A 21,865-nucleotide genomic window follows, 5' to 3' on the forward strand; every position below is an offset into this window, starting at 1 on the left:
GGTGGTTGACTGGATTGTTTAATGAAATCTTCAGGACGGCAAAGATGCCCGAGGCGTGGAGGTGGAGTACCATGATCCCTCTCTATAAGAATAAGGGGGACATTCAGAGTTGCAATAACTATAGGGGGATTAAGTTATTGAGTCACTCTATGAAGATCTGGGAGAGAGTGGTCGAGGTGAGGCTGAGACGGATAGTGTCTATTTCGGAAAACCAGTTCGGATTTATGTCCGGCCGCTCGACGACGGAGGCAATCTACCTGGTACGGAGGTTGGTGGAGCAGTATGGGGAGAGGAAGAAGGACCTGCACATGGTGTTTATCGACCTGGAGAAGGCTTACGACAAAGTCCCCAGGGAGGTGCTTTGGAGATGCTTGGAGGTGAGTGGAGTACCGCTAGCATATATCAGAGTAATTAAGGATATGTATGATGGAGCGAAAACCCAGGTGAGGACGGCGGGAGGAGACTCAGAGCATTTCACTGTCCTGACAGGATTGCATCAGGGATCTACTTTTAGTCCCTTTTTGTTTGCGTTGGTGATGGATGTGTTGACGCGGCGTATTCAAGGGGAGGTGCCGTGGTGTATGCTTTTTGCAGACGATGTAGTTCTGATAGATGAGACTCGAGGGGGTGTGAATGACAAATTAGAGATGTGGAGGCAAACTCTTGAGTCTAAAGGGTTCAGGGTGAGCAGAAGCAAGACAGAGTATGTTGAATGCAAGTTTAATGACGTGAGGCGGGAGAATGAGGTAGTAGTGAAGCTAGAAGCGTAGGAGGTATGTAAGAGGGATAGGTTCAAGTATCTTGGGTCCGTGATCCAGAGTAACGGTGAGATTGACGAGGATGTCTCGCACCGTATTGGGGCGGGATGGATGAAGTGGAAACTCGCGTCGGGGGTGCTGTGTGATAAGAAGGTGCCGCCCAAGCTTAAAGGCAAATTCTACAGGGTGGTAGTCCGTCCGGCCTTGTTGTATGGAGCGGAGTGTTGGCCAGTTAAGAACTCCCACATCCAAAAAATGAAGGTGGCAGAAATGCGGATGTTGCGCTGGATGTGTGGACTGACTAGAGGGGATAGAGTTCGGAATGAGACTATCCGGGAGAAGGTTGGTGTGACTTCAGTGGAGTGCAAGATGCGGGAAACACGATCGAGATGGTTCGGACACTTGAAGAGGAGGGGCATGGATGCCCCGGTCCGTAGGTGTGAGAGGCTAGCGTTGGATGGTTTTAGGCGGGGTAGGGGTAGGCCGAAGAAGTACTGGGGTGAGGTGATTAGGCGGGACATGGAACAGTTACAGCTCACCGAGGACATGACCCTAGATAGGAAGGTCTGGAGGACGCGAATTACGGCAGAGGATTAGGGCCAGTTTGGGTCGCTAGTGTAGGGAATTACTTGGTGGGGGTTTTATTCTTGTTATGATTCCGTGTTCCGTGTTCCATGTTTTATTACGAATCTGTGTGCTTTCCTCTGCTTTCCTCTGTTTTATATTACTTATGGGTGCCGTATTTATGTTATGTAATCTGCTTCTGTGCTTTACTATGTGTTTGTGTGGTATCTCGTGCCTTGAGCCGGGGGTCTATCGGAAACAGCCTTTCTACTTCATCAGAGGTAGAGGTATGGACTGCGTACATCTTACCCCCCCAGACCCCACTAGGTGGGAATACACTGGGTTTGTTGTTGTTATTGTTGTTGTATGTTCTTGTTGTTAAGGATACAATGCCGAAATTAATGGGTTGCAATGATCTGTCCAGTACTTCTAGTGTCCCGACCCACCTTGAGTCTGCACCTTGGTTAATTTCAATTGAGGTACTTATATTTAAAAACGCGGGACATAAGCTTGACATGAAGCTTGGCGACAAGCTATTCGATATGAAGCTGGAGAGGGATAATTTTGTAGAAGTTTGTGGTCCTCATACAACTTTTGGTCTCCCACATGCTTTGGGTTTATACATTTGTTATTGGGTTGATACTGGGCAAGTTTTCTGGGCTTGCCTTGATAGGGTAAAGTCAGTTGCTATGAAATCAGGAGATTGGGACGATAATGAATCAACAGTGATTGAAACTGAAGGTGCTGAAGTTTCTGAACCAAGGGATAAACCTAGTGAGGTGTTTGTCTCACGGAAAAGTGCAGTGATGGGACTGATGGTATCATAGTTGAGGCATGGGAGAATACCACCAAAATTGTTTCTATTGAAGCCACAATAGAGCAGTCAGAAAATACAAAGAAAGAGCGAAATATAGATGTGGAGACATCGTCCAAGTTCCTGACACCTTTACAAAATCAAAATATGGCAGAAATAAAGGTTATCATGTCTACTATAAAAATTAAAATACCAGGTAGTGGCATGCTGGAGATTGCAATTTTCAGAAAAATGGGAAGTGGAATTCTTCAACTAACTGTTGCAATATCATTATGTTTTTATCCTGGAGGTTCTAACAGATTCATAGTAAAATATGTAGTTGTTTTACATGGCTATGGATTTCATGATAGAGGAATTCTGAATGGAAAAATGTTCTGTGTGGGTGGGGAGTTTAGGAAGGAAATTCAGCTTGTCCCTGAAAATTTGACAATTGCATTGCCCCTAGTGAATACAACAAACATTGGTGATGTGGGAAGCTTAACTGGTAGATTCTTATTAGCTGGTGTAGTTGTCGCGCAGGAAACTATTATTATTGAAGGTTGTGGAACTTCTGTAATCTGCGCTCCTACTCTAATTTTGTTGCATAATTCCTTGGTCTCGAGGGTTACGGTGTATATTTTTCTGTGTGTATCCCAAAATTTTAAGGCAATGCTGATTGTAAACGTGGATCACAAGGTTGTGTTATGTAACCAAATTGTTAGACTGATGCAACATAATGTCGCAAAGACAAGGAGAGTTCATATGATGCATAATTTCTTACCGTTGTTATTTGATCCTGGCGGAACCCTCCTAAAATATCATGCCAGAGCTACTGTTTTTGATGCATCGAGCTATAAGGACCTTATTAAGTTCGGATTTATGTTGTTATATGCTGGTGCTCAAAACCAGTCACTAAGTTGTGTCACGATGAGGGAATTTGAGATGTCGTGTCAGTTAAAGAAATTGACTGGATCAAATATTGCTGCAATCTGCGAGGGAGTCAGAAAATGCATTTTGGTGCTACTCAAGCAGGTTACTAACACCTTTCCGCAGCTTATAATGACTATTGAGAAGCATTGTTATGGTGGTAAAGCTGATACTGGAGGCAAGAAAGCAAAAGTTGTAGGCATGAATACTAGTGTTGTCCTAAAAATTGATGTCAAGTTTTGGAGGGAGTGCAAAAGAGATTTAATTGGGAATGCTAGAGCTTTGGGAAGATCAAGAATTGCTTGCGATAGGGCTAAGAGAACTTTATATTCTACTGCTCAAACCACTACTGAAGTGGATTCCTTATTTAAGGGAATAGAATCTTATGCTATTATCGATTTGAGGAGTTATGCATGAGCATGTTGTTTAAGAGTATGGAACCTGTGGGGAAGTGTTTGAATGAGGCCAAGGTAGATAATGTTCACATGCAGGAAATGGTTCTCGTTAGCAGATCATCTAGACTCCCAATAATTCAACATCTCTTGAAGGATTACATCGATGAAAAGAAGCTCTACCCGAGTATAAATCTGGATGATGATACAAATTGTGGTGCAACAGTTCTAGACACAATTCTGATTGGTAATGGAGATGAAAATGTTCAAGAATTGCTAGTGGTTGATGTCACCCTATTAGAGCTTGATCTTGAGACTATTGGCAGGATGATAATTGTGTTGATTTCTAGAAGTGCTACAATTTCAGCCAAGGAAGAGCAAATTTTCCCAACTTACTCAGATCATCAGCTTGAAAATGCTCCAATTGAAGAGCTCATTCGTTTGAATTACTGTAATTGGCACTGACAATTTTGTGGGTGTTCAGTTCTCCCTGTTGCAGACTAGTAAGAACCAACCATTATCATGGTCGAATGCATCATCCTTGACCTTGAGGACAAGGTCAATTTCAAGCAGGAAGGATTGTAATGACCCAAAGTTGTAATGTCTGCATGCGCCAATTGAATAATCATGAAAAAGAGAAATGGGATCAGCAGATATTTTACAAGGAATGGTGGAGATAATAATAAAACAACGGTGGAGATTAGCCCAATTATTAAGGCAGCCAACTCAGCACCAACTCAACCAATTCTATAAATAGCCTTAACAGAAATTGGGATAGGCAGTTATGAATTTGACCAGAATTCTCCTTGTCTAATCTTCTAGAACCTTCTTCTTTCTGTTCTACTCTATCTTCTCCTTCATTACTTCATTCTAAGCTTTACTGCATGTATCCAAAGTGGAAGTTGCAGATTCATAGTGAAGTATAGCTTAGTGTTTTCTTATTCGTTGATTGTAATCGTTGATTGTAACTCAATTGGAATTGTGAATTCGAATTTATAATGGAACGGAGGTTATTGATTACAACCAACGATTACAATCAACGAATAAGAAAACACTAAGCAATACTTCACTATGAATCTGCAACTTCCACCATGGATATATGTAGTAAAGCTTAGAATGAAGTAATGAAGGAGAAGATAGAGTAGAAGAGAAAGAAGAAGGTTCTAGAAGATTAGATAAGGAGAATTCTGGTCAAATTCATAACTGCCTATTCCAATTTCTGTTAAGGCTATTTATAGAATTGGTTGAGTTGGTGCTGAGCTGGCTGCCTTAATAATTGGGCTAATCTCCACCGTTGTTTTATTATTATCTCCACCGTTCCTTGTAAAATATCTGCTGACCCCATTTCTCTTTTTTCACGATTATTCAATTGGCGCATGCAGACATAACAACTTTGGGTCATTACACAATGAATATTTGGAACAATGTTCATGCTTGTATGTACTTAAATACAATTTCAAAATTGAAAAGTGAGTTGGAGAACAAGTTATAAGATGTTTTCCAAATTTGAAATTCAGCTTCAAGTTGGATTTAGGATTTTCATGCCAAACACTGAGTTTTAAACCTGTTCCAGAAAATGTTTTTCTTGAGCTGAGGGGTCTATCGGAAACAACTTCTCTACCTCACAAAGGTAGGGGTAAGGTCTGCGTACACCCATACCCCTTTTGTGGGAATATACTAGGTACGTTATTGTGGTTGTTGTTGTAAACACTGATTTTTTAATAAAACAAAAAATTATTTCGGAAAAAAAGTGAATAATTTTTGTTAGAATATGAGTAGGAATAGGAATAACATATAGAATTCTACTTGGAAATAGATTGTACTGTAGTGTCCTATTAGAAAAAGAAATGGAATTTAGTGTCTATAAATAGGTCTCAATGTAATAGTGTAGTTACAACAATTCAATAATATTTTTTCTTCATTCATTCTCACATGGTATCAGAGCCTCTACGAGCTTGGTAGAGAATCAAAGAGCTTCCGCTGCCGGCGGGCGGCTATAACCCATATATGCTGCCCATCCAACCAATGATCATGTTAGCAAAAGTTAGGCCACCACACTTCTTTCCCGTACTTTCTCATATCTAATTTGCGTAGTACCGTGCATCTTTTTGGACTACTTTCTCATATCTAATTTGTGTAGTACCGTGCATCTTTTTGGACTACTTTCTCATATCGGAATTGCATAGCGTCGTGCGTCTTTTCAGTGACTCCTTAGATCTGATTTGCGTAGTTTCATGTGTCTTTATGGTGATACCTCAGATCTGATTTGTGTAGGGTCGTGCCATCATTCTGACCCTACCCATATAAGTTCTCTTTTTCAGTAGGGTCGTGTTGTCATTCCGACCCTACCCATATAATTTCTCTTTTTCAGTAGGGTCGAGTCGTTATTCCGATCCTACCCATATAATTTCTATTTTTCAGTAGGGTCGTGTTGTCATTCCAACCTACTTATATAATTCTCTTTCTCAGTAGGGTCGTGTCATTGTTCCGACCCTACCCATATAATTTTTTCTCAAACGGTGACCACTTTTCAGCCATCAAATCTAATAATCCAGTGGGTGAGTATGTTCCGGCCAGTTCTTCAGTGACTATCTTGTTCAAGATCTACTCATCTCTTGATTTCAAGGCGACCCTTATATTTTATACCAGTTTCCGGCAATTTTTCAATGACACACCGACTTTCTAGCGATGTTTACTACTTTTTGGATCACTTTTTCTGTTTGTTCGAAAGACGTCCAAAGCAGTGCTTCTCAGTTTTCTTGCAAATATCTTCACCAAGTCCCTCGTCGATCCTCGTATTTGTTACATTACAACCTTTGTACATGTCTTCTATGCACCAGCTCGAAATAGCATATAGAATCCTACTTGGAAAGGGATTGTACTGTAGTGTCCTATTAGAAAAGGACTGGAATTTAGTATCTATAAATAGGGTCTCAATATAATAATGTAGTTACAACAATTCAATAATATTTTTTCTTCATTCATTTTCACAATTTTTTTGTCCAAACAGTCCGTATGTTTCAGGATAATTTAATGATGCATCAGAGCATCATTGATTCTTACTAGCCACTTCATGTGGGATTATATAATTGATGAGATTCTACTCTAAAGTTAATAATAGCAAAAAATTCTAGTATGTAATTTAGACCTTTGTATCAATTATCAAGGCCACTATATTTTCGTGGGTAGTTGACAGACACATTTCACAAACATCTAAAATGAGATGTCAGCAAATGGCTTTGGTAGCGATCACTTATTTAAAGAAAAGGAGAGAATTTGGGGGCTAGCACAAGCTTTACACTGATGTTTTGATGCATTATTCTTATAGTTTATCGAGGCGCTCTGTGCCAGCAGCCAAAAGTCACAAAATTTGCATTTGATCAAGTAACACATTCATCTTATACTAGTGATCTCCGTGATGCATGAGCAGTGACCGTCACAAAATTGAAGGATCTTTCAAGAGTTCAGTGGCAGATTGAGACTATTGGTATTGAGAAACTGCAACTCATAGGAAGAGCAGTATTATTAAGAATCCTGGGAAGGAGGCAGTAGAGTGTGCCTAAATTAGAGAATACTTTTCTGAGAAGCTTGATTGTTCCCTCAAAGCTTGATTGGGAATTTATAGCAATTACAATGTATACATTTTGGTAAGTGTATAATTACAAAATAAACTCCTAATTAGATAACCGATTAATGCAAATCATATAATACACTCCCTCAAGCTGGTCGTACATATCATAATCTTCGAGCTTGTAACAAATGTACTCGATCCAAGGTCCTTTGAGAGACTTAGTTAGAACATCTTCTAACTGATCATTCGAGAGAACAAAGCTGGTGGCAATGCATCCAGACTCAATCTTGTCAAATGAAATGACAATCCACCTATATATTTTTTCTCATGAAAAGCAATATCTGAGGCAATGTGAAGGGCAGCTTGATTGTCACATGTTAGTTTTATTTCTTGATTGTCACATATTAGTTTTATTTGCTTGACTTCTACACATCTTAACTCTTGGAGATGTTCTCTCGAATGATCAGTTAGAAGATGTTCTAACTAAGTCTCTCAAAGGACCTTGGATCGAGTACATTTGTTACAAGCTCGAAGATTATGATATGTACGACCAGCTTGAGGGAGTGTATTATATGATTTGCAACAGCTCAATATTCTGCTTCTGATGTCCAGTCCTGAGCGAGCAGGGTTAAGTACCACTAGCATTCTTACCACTAGCATTCTTAACTAAGTAGTCATCACACCCTTGGTCAATAAGACATAGTTCAATTGAAGTAGACCATGACATGTAACTGCTACCGCCTTCCAGTTTCACAGAGGTAGTAGTGAAAGTATTTGTAATGGATGAGAAGAGCTTTGATGAGCTTTGATATCACCAACGTTTGAAGAATCACCTTTCTCTGTCATATTTGATATTTCTTTATGGTTCTATGATGGGAAGAGGTAATACTAGAACCCAAAAATAAAAAGACAACTTGCAACTGTAACCTGAGACCTAGATGTCTTGCTGACTTCAGGCGAGCCTACTGGTACCAAATATGGGTGGACGGGATGCCGGAACAGGAGGTTCGACTGGTTAACAGTAAAGGAATTGGATTCTGAAGCTGAAAGAAAGTGATTCAAATAGTGGGATATGCTGGGTTTGGGTGTTTCCTTTCTGGCAAGCCTGTAGGTAGAAGATTCGATGGAAAAGGTCACTGGAAATTGTGGTATGTGCCGATGTGTGGGTCAGGTAACGAGATGGGCTGGCATATAGGAGTTAATAGCTGGTCTTCCGGCAGTAGATTTTTCATGGAAGGATCGTCAGGAACCTGTGAACCTTTCTAGGTGGAAGGTGAGACTTGAAGAGTCCTAATAAGGGGAGATCTGACTCCAGCAGTGAAGAAATCCCTCCGGCAACTCTGTAGCTTTTTAGTGACTCTAAGAAATACTTAAGTGAGCAGGGGTTTTCTGTCTATATCATGGAAAATATTGTAGTATAGACTACTAAAAAGCTTGATTATTTCGTCAGCTTGATTGGAAATTTATAGAAATTACAATTTATACATTTCGTCAAGTGTATACTTACAACATAAACTCCTAATTATATCCCTAACAGGAAGCATAAATTTGTTAGATAGTCTGAAGGTAAATCAAGCCACTTAAATTCATACTGAGCTCACAATGAGTTGTAAGCTTTTAAAAGTTTCCCATCATGCTTTTCTTAACTCAATAAAATTGCAACATTCTGTTAAAAATTAGGGTTACATACTTTTAATAGCAAAGGAGAACAACATGAGCCAGTTGCTGCTGTCAATGTGAAATAGCATCTGATTTTCTTGCAATGGAATGTTCCACTACTCCGGTTTATCTTACCCCCTTTAGCATAGCTTCTAGAGTAAAATAAAAACCTGTCTTTGGAATGGAAAAATCTGTGCAGTTTTTTCATCCATGGTATTTTGAACCAAACTGCATTACCCTTCCATATTTTTGTGGATAGGTAATACCAAAAATTATAACATGCATCTAAGTTAAAATATGTGCAGGTTCTGAACTTCTATACTCTAAAGATGTACTCTTAAGAAAAAAAGGGCAGCCCGGTGCACTAAAGCTTCCGCTATGCGCAGGTCTGGGGAAGGGCCCCACCACAAGGGTGTATTGTATGCAACCTTACCTTGCATTTCTGCTAGAGGCTGTTTCCAAGGCTTGAACCGTGACCTCGTGGTCACACGTACTCTGTTTTCTGTTAATAACTGAATTAACTTCGCAAAAAATTTAATATGTTCAAATGTTTGCTGAGTTTCCTATTGTTTCACAGGTCAGAAGGTGCACCGACATCAGAAGTACGGCGAATACGAAGAAGAAGTATTAGTATAACTCCAGAAATTGGTGATGACATTGCAAGGTCAATATTTCTACTATAATGGTCATATCCTAAGTTGCTTGGACTCTTCAAAAATGTTGCCGCACCCGTGTCGGATCCTTCAAAAATGCATTACTTTTGAAGGAACCGACACGCACCCGATGACATTTTTGAAGAGTCCGAGCAACGTAGGTCATATCAACAGTCTTACTAGTTACTCCAGCACTTCTATACATTGGCTCACATTTCCCTGTATTAATTCTGTACAAAGTTGAACTTGTTGATTCCCTTTGTGTCATTAATTTATTTTCCTGGCAGATATCAAGAAGTTTTTCAGCAGCATTTTCTTTGATAAAGTTTTTCGTTTCACACACTAAAGGTCTTTTGTCTTTCCCAGAAACCAAGAGCTCATAGATTCCATTTTGATATTTATTTCTGAAATTTAAAGAAATTTTAATTTTTTGTGCCTCCCATTTATTTTGCTGTAAACTTTTTGCAATAGTTCTTTTTCTTATGCTACTCCGTATCTTCCATATTTTGCTTGAAGAGTTCTTAAAGGTTTTCTCTAACTTTATTTTTCTTGTTGTAAGCTTAGTAACTTTTTCAATATACTCTCTCCTTTTTTAAATGTTGCGATTGTATTGACTCATTTGCCTAATACATATTTCTTTATTGAAATGTTATCACGTTTCGATAAGAATGGGTGGTTTGGTGAAAATTAAATTAAGTTATGAATACAAATAAACAATTATAGAGAACTATCCAAACATCAGTTAGGGCCACTTACGGCTATAAAAAGAATATCGTACCTAGAAAGGGTGCCTGGAAGTTCTTTCCATAAAATGGTGTTGACATGAAGATTGTTAAAAGACTTTTTATTTGTCCCTTTCTTGTACTTACTTCATTGTTGGGTCATAACCATACCAGGGCTGTTAGAGCAATGACTGAAGCACTTAAGCAGAACCGACTTTTGAAAGAACAAGGGGAGAATAGTTCATATCATCACACTTCAAACAAAAAAGATGGTGCTTCAGATCTGAAAAAAGATGTATGTTACTTTTCTCTCTGGTTTGAGGACCACTAGTAGTTTTTATATCTTTTGCTGTGGTAACAGTTATGTTTTATTCGTGATCCAAGTGATTGGAAAAAGTATGTTTTGTGTTTCCCCCTTTTTAGAATGAAAAGGAATATGATTGAAGGGCAAAGAAGATTAACTTCCCCGACTTTGACTGTTACTTCTACTGAACTGTTGTTTTGGATGGACATTATGTCCATTGAGGCTGGGTCACTATTCTGCTATTCTTGCTAGATGTAATTTTAGGTGCTTATCTGTTAAGAATGTGGCAGGCAGTACTTACTACTTTAGCCCAGAAATGATCTGGCAAGCTTTGTTTAACGAGTATTGTTCTGGAAGTATAATGAAGAGATTAGTTCTATCTTTCAATGTCTTCGTTTTGTTGTGGAGAACGAGGGGAAGAGAAATTCTGAGTGTATCCCTGTTGATCACAGTGTTCTTTCAAAAGATTTGTTTTCAAATTCTCTTTCATGGTCACTGAGGATGCTTGAGATGAAATAACCCTTTTTTCGTTGAACATTTCTAGAAAAATCTCAATATTTGTGAAGCCTCATGCTTATGTGCCAAGAAAATGACCCAAGGAAAACGTGAATAATTATCTACTATAACAAACCTACAAAAGTATATCTTTTACCGCCTATGCTAGCAGTTCTAATAGGGTCAAACAAATCCATGCAATAATTGAAGAGGCTTGGTAGTACTAACAATGTCCTTGGGTTTTAAAGATGAACGAGTTTATTTACCTAATTGACATGCATCACAATTATGATCTTTTGAAAAGTTAAAACTTTGGCAGACCAAAACTAAATCAAGTTTAGAAAATTTTTCAAGAGTACGCATTCTAGCATGACCTAATTTTCTATGCCATAGCCAAGGATAGCTAGAGATGGATGCAAGACAGGTAAGAGTAGGCGAATCAACATTGTTTAGAACATAGATGTTCTCAACCCGATCACAAATAATAATGATGTTCTTTGCAACATTGCTGATGGTGCACTTGACGGCATCAAACAACACTTGAAAATCAGCATCACATAGTTGACTTATGCTCAACAGATTGTGTTTGAGTCGATTCACTAGATATACTTCGATTAAGTCACATGATGAACTAATAGTAATTGCTCCAACTCCCACGACTTCTTCTTTAGCCTTATCCCAAATATGACATTTCCTCCATCTATCTTCTTAACTGATTTGAAGTTCTCTTTTACCCGTCATTTGTCTAGAACACCCACTGACAATGACCATCATACCTTTTTGTAAATTTTGTTGGAGTGTTCTTGCAAAACAAGAGAATCAGTTTCTTTTAGGTACCCAAGTATTCTTGGGTCCTTCAGGGTTAATGCTTGGTTGACCCAGATTTGGATTCTTAGGTCTCCAAATCCTTCTGCTTGAGTGTGTGCTTTTATATTTACAGTTAAACGATTTGTGACCAAGACCACTACAAGAAAAACAAGTAGGATCATTCTGATAAAAAGATTGTTTAGCAGAGTAAAACTCATTTGAAGAATCATAAGAGCGAGTTGATTTAGTTTGAAAAAGCTTCTTCTGAGAGGATTTTTTTTTTCAAAATATGAGAGGAGTTGATTTGATCAGTGTTATTAAATTTAACTGAGCTTAAGACCTAGTGATTTCCTTGTGCTGTTAAATTGCATTTTGATATCACCTAGTTCTTCTTCGAGCAAGTTGACTCTTGCTTCAAGAAGTATTTGCAGATCTTTCTTTTCCTTAGCCAACTTGTTATATTCATCCATCATGTTCTGAAGATCACCGGTGGCTAAATCTAGGAAAGTTTGAAGATCTGTACAGTTTGGACAATTTAAAGATCTTACCTCACCTGGTTCTTCTTCGAGCAAGTCTACTTCAATTTTACTGGCTTTAAGAAGTATTTGCGGGTTTTTCTTTTCCTTAGCCAGATTGTTATATTCATCCATCATGTTATGAAGATCAACCAGTGACTAAATCGAGGAAGATTTGTACAGTTTGGACAATTTAAGGATCTTACCTCACTTGTTTCACCTTGTGCCATGAAACTGATGTTTGCGGCTCCGTCTTGTTCCTCAACAGATGTGTCTCTGTCGCTCCAAGCTCTAAGAGATTTTGGATTATTTTGTTTCCTGTATTTCTTTTTCTTAAGCTCGGAACAATCATCCTTGAATGTGACCTGCTTTTCCATAATGATAGTCATGACCACCATTCTTTTGATTCTCATTGTTCCTGAATCCTTGCTGAGGTCTTTGTCTTCATCTTAACATATTTTTGGCTCCTCTGTTAATCTTTGCAAGGGCTTCATTTCTTTCATCTACGTCTTCTCACTTTCATGAGCTGTAGATTTGAAGGCTACACTCTTCTTCTTTCCTCCTTGCTGTCTGCTCAGATGAGTTTTCTCCAATGCCATCAGGCTTCCTCATAGTTCGTAATATGTAAGACTGTCGAGGATTTCATGTTCCAGAACTATGGTTTTGGTTTCCCAAGCCTTGGGCAAGCTCCTGATTAGCTTTCTGATGTGCAGACGATTCCTAGTGCGGAGGTGCAAGAGGTTGTCTATGAATGGTTTTAAGAGAGGTTGGCTGTGGATGGTTTCAGGAGAGGTAGAGGTAGGCCTAAGTATCTGGAGAGGTGATTAGGCAGGACATTGCGCAGTTCCAGCTTACTGTGGACATGACTTTAGGTAGAAGGTTGTGGAGGGCATGGATTAGGATAGGAGGTTAGTAGGTAGCAGTGTGTTGTCTTGCTGTTGGTCCATACTAGTACGATTGCTCCTGTAGTTTCTTGTCTTCAATTTCTGTTACTATCTGTTGTGTCTTGTACTTCAATTATCATATGTTGTTGTTCGAAATGTTTTGCTATGTTTTCACTTCTGTTTATTCTTTTCCTGGACTGCTTTGGACTGTTTTTCCTTGAGCTGAGGGTCTATCGGAAAAGCATCTCTTCCTCTCGGTAGGGGTAAGGTCTGCATACCCTCTACCCTCCCCAGACCCCACTTTGTGGGACTACACTGGGTATGTTATTGTTGTATTCCCAGTGATTTGAGTTCTCCCACAGTTTTGCTAAATCTGGCAAATACAGATTCGATGTTTTCATCCTCCTTCATTATAAATAGTTCATAATTGTGTACCAGAGCAGACCCTTGATTCTGGTTTCTCAAATTTTGGAAGTTCCTTCATAAGTAACTTCAAGTTTATCCCACATTTCCTTGGCAGTGTCACTTATGGAGATCTTCTCATATTCTTTATGGCTTACTGCACTATAAAACCTCACTTATAGCTTAACATTAGTTTGAATTTTTTCATGTTGTTCCTTAGTGATATCAAAGGATTTGAGACTGATCTTGCTTGTTGAGTCTTTCGAGTTCAATATTGGAATGGGCTTTGGTCCTTTCTTGATCATTTGCCACTCTTGAAAGTCATTCGACTGAACAAATATTCTGAATTTCCTTTCAGTGACTTTAGTGTTGTTCGTTGGAGTAAGACGGTCTGTTAGAAGAGTGTCCGTCTTGCAAAAATGCTCCGGGAGTTTGATATCCAGCCAGCTGATCTTTTCTCACGTGCTATTAGGCGACTTGAGTGTGCCACCTGCTCTAATATTAATTGATACTCAAAAGGGGAAAAAGGGGGGCACTTTTTCGTATGTTAGTGTACTATTAGTTGACTAGAGTGTAAACTTAGTCGATTGTCCTATAGATTAGAAAAGAAACTACACAAATGTAATACGGTAAGATAACAAAGACAAAATGTAAAGACACAAATATTATTATGTTATTTCGGATCACCAATGTGGTGCTTAGGCCAGTTTCCTTGGATTACAAGGGTTTCCTTAGAGCCTTGATGGTAACTTCGGTACACCGATGTTGTCGGTTGTGAATAGTACAAAGTTCCTAAAAGTGGACAGATTCCAATTTATCTTTGGCTACACGCTCTACTCGCATAGCTGCCTATTCTGTCCTTTCTTTTGTTCACAAGTAAACTATAGAGATTACAATGCGTTTTTAAGGTAAAACAGTGACTAGGGTTTGCTCAAGTGAAGTTGCACAGTTTCTTCATTCGACTCAGTCTTCTTTATATAGAGATTCTTGCGGCTGCTTGTCTCGAGTTGAAGATCATTTCCTTGATGTTTTACAGGCCGCTCTAAGGTAACCCAATGGATATCCTCTTAATTAAGAGGATTTGATTTGATTTTGATTGAGCGTAATTCCGTTATCTGTCTTCTAGGTTTTCTCCTTTTAGCTGAGTTTGCCATCTGCTTCCTAAATGCCGTCTTTCTGATTGTGGCTTGACAGTCTTCAATCTCTCATTGATTTTACTTGCTTCCATATAAGTCTTGAAGGTTAGTTGATTTTTTTCCATACATGGCATTGTACGATTGACTATCTGCTGGCCGTTTCTCCACGAACAAGTGAGAGATCATTTCTTGATTTCTTCAATCAATTCTACCATGCTTCTTATCTGCGAGTGACTGATGAGAGATATTCTTCCATGTTTTTTTCAATCCAATCAATGATGCTTCTCCGATTCCTTCTTCTTCTGAGAGTCTTTTCCATTTTACCTACAATAGCAGTATAAATTAAAATATGTATATGTCATCATTAAAATCAGATTGCACCTAAGGGTGTGGCCTAGTGGTTCAATGAATTTGGGTTGAGCACCATCAAATCTCAGTTTCAATTCCCAACAGAGACAAACACTAGGTGATTTCTTCCCATCTGTTCTACCCTTGATGGCCAGAGTTATCTAGTACCTGTTGCTGGTGGGAGGTGGCAAGTATCCCGTAGAATTAGTTGAGGTGCACGCAAGCTGGCCCGGACATCACGGCTATCAAAAAAAAAACAGATTTATAATTAGGCTAACAGGCTGGAGTGGAACAGAAGATGGATCGAAGACTTACCTAATTCCTGTACATTAAATTAGATACAGATCCTTGCATTTTTTTGGTTTAAGATGCCAGGTGTATTTGAGTTCCTCAGACCTAGAGGTTTGAAAATGGGAGGCTATAAATTTTTGCCTTGTACATAATTTCACCTGCTTGGTGCCATCTCTGATATAAAGTTACTTTTATTTGTAAAGAAAAACATTAGAGTGGATCACATTGTTGGAGTGAACAATTTGCAACACTTCTAATCCAGTTATATTTATTTAAATACATGATACTTATACTTTTTTTTAAAGTATGAGTACATGATACTTATATAGTCAAATATTTTATTTTATTTCGTTCTGCCTTTTTTGGTGAGGGAATGTCAGAGGTTGTTGGTGGTCTGGTGAATTTGAGAGAAGAGAATTGTTGCAAACAAATTGAAGGAGGATGAATATTTAGGCTGTGTGTTAAAAGAGTTTCTCTCTGTTACGAACACCGACTTTCTCCCTTTGTAACACTGTTGAAGTTTGGATTTTAGTGGGAATTTCCTCTCGATTCTGGTTTATAGGGCCTCTAATTTTGGGAAATAAATGAAAGCATTATCTTTTGCTTCCAATTCAGGTTTAGATCAAGAGGTTGTCGCATTCCCATCCAAAATCAGTCTAGAACCCAAAACTCATCAATTTGGTGTAAGTTAAGATCTTACTTGAATCTATTGTTGCTTTCTCTAGATTGCTGGACATGTACCAGGTGTATATGCTGAATTCCTTGGTGATACTACGGGAAGTCTGATTGTCACTAATACTTCCATCTTCACCTCACAGATTTTAGCCCAACTGTTGTCTGATGGTTTTTTAATCTCTACTTGTTTCAGTCATTGACTAACTAGAGTGCCTTTTAGGTCCCTGATTTTCACCATGATGTAATGTCGAATCTGCATTCTAACTCTTTTGCTTTTTTAAGGGCGCAGATGAGTTCACAGAGAGCAATGTCATTACCCTCATCTCCGCACGAGTTGAGGCGGCAGGTTCCAGAAAGAAGTGGGCCAGACAGAAAGGATGATGAATTGGTCTTAACCTGGAACAGGATCCAAGAATCACATATGTATCAGAATAAGCCTCTTCTACCTTTTGAAGAATGGAATATAGACTTCTCAGAGTTGACAGTTGGAACTCGAGTTGGGATAGGTAAGCATTGTTCTTAAATATTTTTGTAGTAGTGCTGATGTATTTCAGCTTTTTTTCTTTCTTTCTTTGTTAAGTTCCTGGATTACATATTTCTTTAGTGCTACTTATAGGGCTGCAATGAGCTAGCTAAGTCTGCTCCCTTTGCTCCTTGGTCTCATGCTTTGCAAACTAGAATGATATTGCTGTTGGATCATGCTCTGCCAACTTGTAGGAGTGACCCAGGCTCATTCTTTTTGTCGTCATAATTCATGAAATCTTGATTCTTTAAGGTTGTTGTGTGCCGCGAGGGGGGGGGGGAATCCTTGAAGAGCCGAAGATAAGGAAGTGGATTGAAGATTAGGAACGCAGTGATGGTTTGCCGATGTTTCCTGTTGGGTTTTGCTACATTGATCAGAGATTCTCCAATATGCTTTATACCTCTCTATGCAAAAGATGAGTTTACAACTGAACCAGAAATGTCTCTTTTCATTTTTCTGTGTCCCGAATCTCATGTGCAAAAGGACAACATTTTGTGGCTTCTATGGCAGAAACACCAAGTATGTGGACATTGGGGTGAAATAGGTTCTTCTGTTGGTTCTGACATACTAAAAGTGGCACTAAAAATGGAGATGTGACTATTCGTATTCTTGAACTTCTGTTTCTTGTGACTTATCAGCTCTAATATCCTGTTTTCCATTAAATAAAAAATAAATAAAAGGGCATCCCGGTGCACTAAAGCTCCCGTTATGCGGAGGGTCCAGTCGTTTCGACTTCAAAACAGATTTATAACAAACAGAATCTCGTAATACCTATCTGAATCTTCCATCCCTTTCTCTTTGGTAATCAAAAATCTTCCATCCTTAATAGCATTAGTTTTTGTTCTTACATACATGAGCCTCTGTGATGACCGATGAGCTTATTGTTACTGATCATGGCATGGACAACAAGTAATTGTTGGGACTTGGGACGGGGATGCAAAACTGAAAATTGATGAAACTTGGATGTGGCTCTTGCAGATTGAACTTACACCAGATTTTGCGTCCTATGCAGTCCTCTTGTAATGTTGAGAGGTCCTTACAGAGTTCGACACTCTTCCCAAATAAGAAGCGAATTGTGTCATGTCACTGAAGTGGAAAGATCCACTAGATATGGATACAGATAGATGCCAGAAGGATTTGTATTTATAGGAAAATTTTTGTACATTACCTGTTGAGGAAGTAAAGTCATTTACTCATCTCTTCGATGATCAAAGTTTTTTCATTTTGTTAATTCACTTCATCTGAAACAAAGAAATGATTGTAAAGTGACCTGTAGAATCAATGTGAGTTTAAGAATATGATGCTGACTTCTATTTTTTTAATGAAAGATATGGTTCCACCACCTTACAATGAATTGGAATTTGAGGTCTAAATACTCTGATTATATTTCTAGGGTTCTTTGCAGAAGTGTTTCGTGGCATGTGGAATGGAACTGAGGTTGCTATTAAAGTGTTTCTGGAGCAAGATCTTACTGCTGAAAATATGGAGGACTTCTGCAATGAGATCTCTATCCTAAGGTGTTGTATCTGCTTTACTGATTTTTTTACTTTCAGCTTTATACTGTTCTAACTTGACGTGTTCTTTTCTTGTACTTTTTTCCCAGCCGAGCTCGACATCCAAACGGTACCTCTCTTTTCTTGTTTCTTGCCTGTGTTGGTTTTTAGTTTCTACTCCTAGTTTTGCCTTTACTGTCTCTGTGTCTTGAGCCGGGGGTCTATCGGAAACAGCCTCTCTACTTCTTCAGAGGTAGTGGTATGGACTGCGTACATTTTACCCTCCCCAGACCCCACTTGGTGGGAATTCACTGGGTATGATGTTGTTGTTGTACTCCTAGTTTTGCCTAGAAGTATGATATTTGTAATTGGCTAGTGTGATTGAGCTAATGCCATTCCTCGCAGTTATATTGTTCCTGGGTGCCTGTGCAAAGCCCCCACATTTATCAATGGTTACTGAATACATGGAGATGGGATCTCTATATCATCTGATCCATGTAAGTGGTCATAAGAACAGGCTTAGCTGGCCGAAGAGGCTCAATATGCTGCGGGATATATGCAGGTTGGTTTACTAAAAGCTCAGAAACAAATTCAGCAGACATGTTATTTATACCCTGACAAGATTTATGATAAGTAAAACTGATTTCATGTTTCTGTTGGAGCTAAAGAGGGCTCATGTGCTTACATCGGATGAAGATTGTCCATCGTGATTTAAAAAGTGCAAACTGCCTTGTGAATAAGCGCTGGACGGTCAAAATTTGTGATTTTGGCCTCTCAAGAATAATGACAGATGCATCTATGAGAAACTCAACGTCCGCTGGCACTCCTGAATGGATGGCTCCAGAACTCATTCGTAATGAACCTTTCACAGAAAAATGTGACATTTTTAGCTTTGGTGTGATAATGTGGGAGCTTTACACCCTACAGAGACCATGGGAGGGTGAACCACCCGAACGGGTATGTCGACCTTGTAACTTGATACACGTTAATTAGCTCTAGAAAATTGACATTGGTATTTCTACATGGCCGCTCTATCTCTCCTCTGAGGTAGAGGTATGGACTGCATACACTTACCCTCCCCCGACCCTACTTTGTGGGAATATATTAGGTATGTTATTGTTGTCGTATTTCTACATGGCTGCATCTAGTAATGCATTGTGCTTAAATTTAGGTAATTTATGCTGTTGCCAATCAAGGATCAAGGTTAGAGTTACCCGAAGGACCCCTTGGCAGTCTAATAGCAGGTAATCACAGTTGGATACAAGTTACATACACAATGATTTTTTTTTTTACAGTACCAATATAATTTAGCCTGTGATAAAAGGTTAGTTATCACTTTTATCAGATAATCAATTAATGTTTATCTCTTAAATTGCGTCGACTCTCCACTTCCGATGCTGCACCAGTATCAGATTCTCCAAAAATACACTAGTTTTGGCAAATCTGACACGCACCCATCAACATTTTTGAAGTGTCCGAGCAACATAGGTTTATCTTAGAGATTACTTTTAATCTGTGTTGGTCGGACTCTCCAAAGATGTTTCCACTCCCCTGTCTATTTTTGGAGGATTTGACATGCACCCGTCAACATTTTTGAAGTGCTTAAATAATATAGCTTGTAATTACCTTATAACTAACCTTACAACAACAACATACATGTGTAATTCCAGAAGTGGGGCTTGGGAAGGATGGTGTGTACGCCAACCTTACCCCTACCTACTTTGTGAAGGTGGAGAGGTTGTTGCCGATAGACCATCGGCTCAAGTAACGGAGAGAAGAGCAGTTGCGATATCAAAATAATGCGATAACTAAAGCAAAGAGACAACATTAATAATAAAAATCGACGAATAATATAATAGGAGATATAATAATACTGAAAAGGAAAAGTAGACAACGCTTGACTACCTTTTAACCTTCTACCCTAATTCTCGACCTTCATATCCATCTATCTAGATTCTAGGGTCATGTCCTCGGTAGTTGTTGTCGGTGTGTCATGTCTTGTCTAATCACCTCTCTCCAATACTTCTTCAGCCTACATCTACCTAAGTTACCTAACGTTTTTTCAATCTGTGATGTGTTTGGTAATAAATTTATTTTTGCAGATTGCTGGGCAGAGCCAAACAAAAGACCTAGTTGTGAGGAAATTCTCACTAGACTTCTTAGCAATGAGTTATCACTTTACTATAAGTGAATTCACTTTCCCTTTGCATAGAGGATCACATTTGTAGAGGTGTTAAATGATGTATGTGGCTCAAGTTTTTCACTTTCATATGATTTACTAGTTGTAGAAACTTTGCTGTTTTTGTTGGTGTCATTTACTCATTTCTACTTCTCCGGAGGTAATGGTATGACCTACATACATTTTACCCTCCCCAGACCCTCACTATGTGGGAATCCACTAGGTTTGTTGTTGTTATTGTTGTTGTTGTAATATTAGGATGCAATGGTAAGAAGTAATGTATTGCCGCGGATGGGGTTGCTGTTCCCTTAATCCGAGGTCTTGGTTTCAAGCTTTTGGTATGGGAAAATCAACGACATATTTCTATGCCGTCTTAAAAAAAAGGGGTCGGGTTATTTCGGAAAATATATTCAACCAATCCTAATTTTTTTACCCGTTAACATCTTAGAAGATTTTACAAAATCTTTTATCACATAATTTTTGACTTTTCGAAAATATCTTAGCTGATGAATTAGTAGTTGTTGTTCTTGTTTCTTTAGTACCTTTAGTAGTTCCTATACAACTATGTTATAATCAATCTAGAGTGAGATACTAAAGAGGGAGGAGGAAAAGTGTGGAGTGTTTCCCCTGAATGGGTCCTACGTGGCGCGAATTCAGATTAGTTGGATTTCAATATGGATACTAGACATCGAACGAAAGATTAAAATAAAAATCTTTTTGTCCAGTTTGTGCAATGTGTATAATTTAAACGATAGAAGCACGAGCTTTCTTGAGCTGAGGGCTAATCGATAAACAACCTCTCTACCCCCATAAAAGTTGGGATACGGATTGCGCATACATCATTCTTTTTAGACCTCACTTATAGGATTATACGAAATATTTTATTATTGTTATTATTGTATAATTAGATTAAATAGAGTCCGTGGACAGTAGAACGTACCTCGTGGAGGTGGAGAATGTTTCAAAAGACTCTCAGTTCAAGTAGCTCAAACAAACACAAAGTAGGCATAACAAACGATAATGAAAACATTACATAGCATTTAGAAAAAACAACAACAAAATAACGCGATAATTGAAACAAAGAGCAATCAATATATATTAATAGAATCGAAGGACAAGAAATTACAAAATTAGTACTAATATCACTAGAATGCAAGTAGATAGGGGCGGAGTCACCTTTAGTTTGGGGTTTCATCTGAAGCTCCTTCGACGAAAAATTATAAAATTTATACATGGTTAAAATTATTTTTATGTATATATATAATTGACGTTGAACTCCCTTTGGTTAGTTTGTATGTTTACTTATAAACCTCCTTAATAAAAATTCTAACTCCACCACTGTAAGGAGATACCACTCGACTATTTATTAATTTTCTACTCTAGTCTGTAATCTTTATAACATCTCAATATCAGATTATACGTATATTCTCGATAAGTTGAAGATATATTATGTCCTGTTTAACTTTTGAGTTAAATTTTCTCAAGAAAGGGACCTTCGAAATGATGAAATTATTAAGTAACGTTGTACAATAGGCATGAAAAAACATGTCTTTTTCTTCTACTTTTTGGTAAATAAAGAGACTTGAGACTGACTGATTAATTATTATATTTAGTCGGTAAAAAGACGACAAAGAGAAGAATAGTTCAAAAATCTATTACTTCCTCATTTTTTAAAGGATAAATTACATAAAATCACAAACTTAAGAAATCTTATTATCCAAAATTTCTTATTTTTTAAATAATAACTTAAAATTTTGAATTTTATATTTTATTC

At 38.3% G+C, this 21,865-nt stretch overlaps 1 protein-coding gene across 9 annotated transcripts in view; it reads left to right on the forward strand.

Moving 5' to 3' along the window:
- The window catches only part of LOC107845449 (RAF proto-oncogene serine/threonine-protein kinase), a 35,394-nt gene extending 14,972 nt beyond the window's left edge, over positions 1-20,422 (forward strand). For 8 of the 9 annotated variants that reach the window (XM_016689787.2, XM_016689781.2, XM_016689782.2 and 5 more), the window contains 9 exons: positions 9,242-9,328; positions 10,214-10,334; positions 16,186-16,402; positions 17,813-17,936; positions 18,023-18,042; positions 18,318-18,474; positions 18,581-18,869; positions 19,084-19,156; positions 20,015-20,422. In XM_016689787.2, the coding sequence (XP_016545273.1) occupies positions 9,242-9,328; positions 10,214-10,334; positions 16,186-16,402; positions 17,813-17,936; positions 18,023-18,042; positions 18,318-18,474; positions 18,581-18,869; positions 19,084-19,156; positions 20,015-20,103 (1,177 nt within the window). In that variant the 3' untranslated portion in view covers positions 20,104-20,422. The remainder of the gene's footprint in view (positions 1-9,241; positions 9,329-10,213; positions 10,335-16,185; positions 16,403-17,812; positions 17,937-18,022; positions 18,043-18,317; positions 18,475-18,580; positions 18,870-19,083; positions 19,157-20,014) is intronic. The other variant, XM_016689786.2, reaches the window with a different exon arrangement.
- Positions 20,423-21,865: the final 1,443 nt, after the last annotated feature.

This window comes from Capsicum annuum, chromosome 10 (genome assembly GCF_002878395.1).
Source record: "Capsicum annuum cultivar UCD-10X-F1 chromosome 10, UCD10Xv1.1, whole genome shotgun sequence".
In the NCBI taxonomy this organism is placed as follows: Eukaryota; Viridiplantae; Streptophyta; class Magnoliopsida; order Solanales; family Solanaceae; genus Capsicum; species Capsicum annuum.